The following is a 6,000-nucleotide window of genomic DNA, read 5'->3' as shown; positions in this document are numbered from 1 at the left end:
CAGGCAACCGGCCCGATTGGCCTCCAGTCCCCCTCGCCTCTCCTCCACGGAGACCACTGGCGCCACGCCGCCGCGCGCAGGGGCCGGTGCCGGTGCAGCCTCTCTCTCTCCCGGCGGCCGGCGGGCGCGCCCACACCACCCCCAGCCCAACCGGCGGGCTTAGCGAAAGCTCCCCCGCGCCACGTGCCCAAAGCTCGGACGCACTTGCGCTGCGTTGCGTTGCGTCACCGCACCACGCGACGCTTGGCTTCCCTCCGCTCCCAAAGTCCCATGCCCAGATCCGAGAAACCGGTGGGCGCCACCTCCCACCCATACGAAAGGCCGCTCGCTCCATCACATCGAATCGAGCCTGCCGGCCCGGCCCAAGTGCCCGACCGCTCCTCCTCCTCCCCCCCTCGGCGGTCGGCGCCGGCGCGCGCGTCTCCGCCCCGGGCCACCCAAACCGCAGCGGCGCGACCGCGCGAGACACCCGCCCGGGCCGCGCCGCGGGACGCGCCAACATCCCCCTGCCGCCGGGCCCCACGCGGCAGCGAGACGCGACGCGACGGGCAGGTCGGCGCTGCGCACGCGGAGCTGGTCACCTCACCCCGTTCCCTCCCCCAGTCCCCTCCCCTCCCCGTCCCCGGTGGCGCGGTGGTTGTATTGTACTGGCAGCTTATAAGAGACACCTCTCCCCGCCCCGCGCCCGTCCCCTCTCCTCTCTTCTCTCCGCTCCACCCACTCCCGCTCTGCTCCCACCGATCTGCCATCTCGCCCGGCCCCGCCCCGCCCCGCCTGCTCTAGGGATTTGGGACGGAGATCCGCCGGAGATTGAGGACAGGGACGGAGCCGTCGGGGCCGGGGAGCGGCGGCGGCGAGGCGCCGGAGGGATGGACGGACACGGCGGCGGCGCGGGCGCCGGCAAGCTGACGCGCACGCCCTCCTCGCTCCTGCGCTCCCCCACGGTGCGGAACTGCTCCTCGTTCCAGGCCGTGGTGGTGGAGGACCCGGAGCCCGACGACAAGAAGGCCCAGGCGCACCCCAAGGCCCCGCCCCACCACTTCCACCCCGGCGCCGGCCCCGCCCACCCGCTCCTCGTCCTCGCGCTCCCGCTCGCCTTCCTGCTCATCCTCCTCCTGCTCCGCGGCGGGGACGCCCACCACCTCGCCCTCCTCGCCGCCTCCGCCGCCGCCGCGCTCGCCGCCGCGGCCGGGGCCGCGCGCCTGCTCCGCGCCCGCCTCCGCCTGCGCCGCTCGCCCGGCTCCGGCTCCGTGCAGTGGTTTATCGGCGACGACGACGACAAGCCCCAGAAGCGGGCGGACAAGGCCGCCGCCGCCGCGCACGGCCGCGTCGTGCGCGAGGGCGTCGAGTTCTACAGCAATGGGGACTGCTACGAGGGCGAGTTCCACAAGGGCCGCTGCAACGGCAGCGGCGTCTACAACTTCTTCGGCAAGGGCAAGTACGAGGGCGACTGGGTCGACGGCAAGTACGACGGCTACGGCATCGAGAGCTGGGCGCGCGGCAGCCGCTACCGCGGCCAGTACCGCCAGGGCCTCCGCCACGGCCACGGCGTCTACCGCTTCTACAGCGGCGACTGCTACGCCGGCGAGTGGGCCGGCGGCCAGAGCCACGGCATCGGCGCGCAGACCTGCTCCGACGGCAGCTCCTACGTCGGGGAATTCAAGTGCGGCGTCAAGCACGGCCTCGGGAGCTACCATTTCAGGTGGGCGTCCACCCAAATTCCGCGATTTCAAGTTTGATGCGATCGAATCAGCAGCGCACTGTTGCATCTATGGGCAGTTATTCTGAACATGGCTTTGCTAATCTCGATCTTGCCGCTCAATTTTTCTTCCAGAAATGGCGATCGATACGCCGGTGAGTACTTTGGGGACAAGATCCACGGGTTCGGTGTCTACAGCTTCGCCAATGGCCATTGCTACGAAGGCTCCTGGCACGAAGGCAAGAAGCAGGGATTCGGGATGTACACGTTCCGGAATGGCGACAAGCGATCGGGGGACTGGGATTCTGGGACTCTCAAGACTCCCTTGCCCCCGTCTGACCCTGCTGTTCAGCGTGCAGTACAGGTAATACAGCAATTTCCCTGTGCCGAATGATCTGCCCAAGATTTACCATTGGCAGTTGCTCTGGGGGAATTCTGATGGTCGTTGCATTGTTCTATTCAGGCTGCTCAGCGGGCCGCCGAGAACGCCTTTCGCCTGCCCAGAGTCGACGAGCAAGTCCATAAGGCGGTCATGGCCGCGAACAGGGCCGCCACGGCTGCTCGTGTGGCGGCGATCAAGGCTGTCCAGAACAGGATGGATGGCAAATTTTGCGATACCTATGTGTGAATTGTTGTGCGGAAGACCATGGATGGTTTTTTCTTTCGGTTTTTCCTTCTAACTGTACATTAGGGTAGCGAAGGACAATAACTAATCAGTGAGGTCCAGACGACCGGGGCAGCACAACCGCTAGCTCCGAGTCAGGGTTCAGCAACGGGAGCTGACGAAGAGCGGAGCTGGCGAATGGGGGCGAATCCCATTTGCGAGAAACGGCTCGGATTCTGCGACGCCATCGGCGGTCCCCTTCCTCCTCTCCTCCTTGCAAGCTGTAACTGTACATAGATCCAAGTGTATCAATGGAAGAGTGAGTTTTTCCAACGCCCTTTCGAGTTTCTACCGCTGGCATGGCAGCTTCATCTGCCTCTTCGCATTGCCATTGCCCATAGTATGATGAATGTGGCTGACATCGCATCTGCACTTGCATTGCTCCCAACCTAAATCTTGACTTGCATTCCCCATTCGCAAATGTACTTGGAGGTGCACATGGGGGGGACTGTAAATTTCCCCTCCTGTCCTGCAACTTGTAGCTCCTCGCTCTGGTGTAGGGCGCACTTGACATAAATAATTTCCAGGACCCCGTGTGGTGTCGACCCACTCCCCCTGCGCCTGAGCCCACGGTGTTTCTGAAACCTCGGGAGGCAATTTCATGTCTCTTGGGTCCCCTGGCTGCTCCAGATTTTCGCACCAGGGAAAGGAAAGGATTCCGGAAATGTGGAGCTGGGCACAACGCATTGTTGGTTGCCGGGATCAGATCAGCTGCTTGGTTCCAGTTTCTTGCGTCAGGACAGCCGTGCCAATCCCACAATTATTCTTCCACTCCATTATGGCCCTGTCTAGATTCGACCCCGTAAACCTTATAAACACAAAAAAAAACATCACATCGAATATTTCGACACATACATGGAGTACTAAATGAAGTCTGTTTACAAATTTTTTTTGTATGGATGGGCTGTAAATCGCGAGACAAATCTAATGAGCCTACTTAATCAATGATTTGCAACACGATGCTACAGTAACCATCCGGTAATTATTGATTAATCATGGATTAATTAGCATCATTAAATTCGTCTCGCGATTTACAATCGTACTTCAAATTAGTAAGATTCCTTTAAAAAAAATTCAACGATCTAAACACGGCCTATACGTGAGATACGCCACGCATTCCATTTCATAGTGTCAGAGGCCGCGTAATAATTCTGGATCTTTTGTCCCCGTATATATGTGTTCTTATCGATTATCGCTTTGTGTAATGTACTGTATGCTTGGGTAACAGTGCGGTGATGAAATGGTTTGACCTGTAAAATGTCGAGCTCAATCAGGATCATGAACATGGGAACATGCAGACATGGCCCCTCTGCCGTGTCCTAGAAACTGTATCCTAGGCACAGTTTCGCAGGCTTAACAGTTGATCTGTGCTCGCGAGTACGGACCACACAGGAGGTAATCTCGGAGCTTGTGATAATTAAGCGGCTATGTGTTTGCTGTGCACAAATCGTGCTTACGGAATGGGGTTAGATTATTGTTCTCGATGTGCTGGAGAGTTTTGCAGAACCGATACTGAATTGTTCACGAAGTTCCCCACAAAATAGAACAAAAAAAAAGAGAGACCCCACCTAAAAACTATTGTCCTACAAAAGTCCGCGGTTTGTTTGCCCAGCATCAACTTGTCGAATGGCATTGAATGATCAAATTGATCTGAACCTGATCATATCTCAGATCTGTACGTATCTTGGCGACTGCCATCCTCGGCTCCTCGCCGCCGGCCGCCGGCCGCTGTGCTGGGCGAGAGCTTTGCAATAAGATGGGCGGCCGCAAGAAATGGCAGCCAGTTTTCTGACAGGACAGCGGCTCCTCCTGTGTGATACAGAAAGCAGGATCCAATCCAACTCGTGCTTCTCTTTGTTCCCTGCCCTTTTTTCCCTTTTCTTGTTCGACAGGAGCAACAGACTCGAGACAGAATAATTGGCCTCACTCATCGCCGAGACTAATCAAGCTCAGTTACGGGTCGAACAAAGCATTATACCTGCTTATCAATCCTCGCTCAGGTCCTCAATCATCTCGACATGTCGACCGCAAAAGATGAGATCGGCATCTTGGGGAGACTTTCCAATTATTCATTCCATTATTTTTTTTCTAAGCTGCTGCGTTTCCTGCGTGAAAGAAACTCTGAAGATCACCACACCATGCTTCATGATGCTCGCTTGCGTGAGAAGCGAGGGTCACATACAGCGACCCTTTTCCTGCTTTCTTTACAGCCTCTCTCAATCGAAACCCTCTCTGCCGTCCCCCTCTCGCGGCTCCAAATTCAGCGACGGCGACCCCGCGAGTAAACGTCCCTTTCGGTGGCCGTCAGGTGAGGTAGCCACCCTGCGAAAAAAATTCAAAGTTTTTTTACTAGTAAATTCACAGGATTTGTATGCGTTCTTGCGAGGCATGATGCATCACTCATGAGGCATGATACAATCATACAGCGGGGGCGTCGTCGCCGATTGGATTAGAGAAGAAAAAAAGGGGGGCCGTACGGGCGAGCCCTGACAAGGGAGTGAGACTACGGCAGCCGGCCATGGAAAGCATCGCCCTCGCCTGGCTTCTAGTTTTCGCCTCCTGTCGCAAGCGTCTCTAGACGCAACCACTCCGTCGTAGGACGACGGGCTGTGGACGGTAGCGGCCACCTTTGCCGGCTTTCCTCCCAGGAAGGGAGAACACATGCGTCCAATACTTTTTGACACGGAGCAGCAGCGGCTCCATTGTTTTCTCCCCCCCCCCCCCCCCCCCCCTCTCGTGTGTCACAGTCACTTTCACCAAATAAACATGAAAGGGAAAAACTTCTCATGGAGTTGGTGCGATGTGCGAGGGTCTCTGCTGGTGGCACGGACGGGGTTGTCTTCGTCGAAATCGTGTGGGAAACCATCGTGGATCCGGTCGGTGACTGCTCGTGGGTTTGGAAGGCATTTGAATCCGAACGTTTTCTGCTCATGTGATGCGAGCGATCATGTCGAAGGTGGTGTGGCCTGCGGTTTCGTTCCGGTTCGTTGGTGGTGCATCGGTTCAGGACCAGGGTTCACCTTACCGACGGTAAAGCGATTTTCGCCAACTAGCGGTATCGGTAAACTGGCGGTAAATCGCCGAAAACCACTAGAAACCGCTTGAAATAACAATTCAAATTCAAAAAACCGGTAACCGTTGTTTACCGACCGGTAATCGATGTTTACCGACCGGTAACCGTCGTTTTTAACCGGTAAACACCGTATGACTTTGGAAAATTAAAAATTTTGGCAGCATTTCACCGTAATTTTGTAAATATCATTACTGATGGTATATATCAAACAATTATATAACATTTACACATACATAGAATAGAAGTTCATATCCATAAAAATAGAAATTCACATCCATAGTCCATATAGATCATCACAACAATAGTCCATGCAAATCATCACAACCATAGTCCTCACAAACCATCATCGTCAATATATATAATACATAGTAGTGGTTTCCGGTCCAAATGAACAAATGAACAAATGAAAATATATGTACATATGTGAAATATGAACACACATATATACATATAGCTAAAATGAACAAATTAACATCCAACTACCATGAACAAATGGATCCATATAGCTAATATGAACACATATTTTTGAATATAGCTACACAACAAACATCTAAAAATCAATGT

General features: G+C 55.4%; 1 protein-coding gene across 1 annotated transcript; it reads left to right on the top strand.

The window, feature by feature from the left end:
• Window positions 1-672: 672 nt before the first annotated feature.
• LOC120680923 (radial spoke head 10 homolog B-like) lies at window positions 673-2,650 on the top strand. Its single transcript, XM_039962501.1, has 3 exons — window positions 673-1,702; window positions 1,835-2,063; window positions 2,163-2,650. Exons 1-3 carry the CDS (start codon window positions 870-872, stop codon window positions 2,325-2,327), a joined length of 1,227 nt encoding a protein of 408 aa, XP_039818435.1. The 5' UTR covers window positions 673-869; the 3' UTR covers window positions 2,328-2,650.
• The last annotated feature ends 3,350 nt before the right edge of the window (window positions 2,651-6,000 follow it).

Source organism: Panicum virgatum, chromosome 2K, assembly GCF_016808335.1.
Source record: "Panicum virgatum strain AP13 chromosome 2K, P.virgatum_v5, whole genome shotgun sequence".
Lineage (NCBI taxonomy): Eukaryota > Viridiplantae > Streptophyta > Magnoliopsida > Poales > Poaceae > Panicum > Panicum virgatum.
Note: the sequence above shows the minus strand (reverse complement) of the source record. Positions and strands in the feature narration are given on the sequence as shown.

Bases quoted from the DNA above. Each gene is read 5' to 3' on its own strand.
- LOC120680923 (XM_039962501.1), top strand. From the start codon at position 870: ATGGACGGACACGGCGGCGGCGCGGGCGCCGGCAAGCTGACGCGCACG. The intron at 1,703-1,834 runs GTGGGCGTCCAC...TTTTTCTTCCAG, and splicing joins CTCGGGAGCTACCATTTCAG to AAATGGCGATCGATACGCCG. The intron at 2,064-2,162 runs GTAATACAGCAA...TGTTCTATTCAG, and splicing joins CTGTTCAGCGTGCAGTACAG to GCTGCTCAGCGGGCCGCCGA.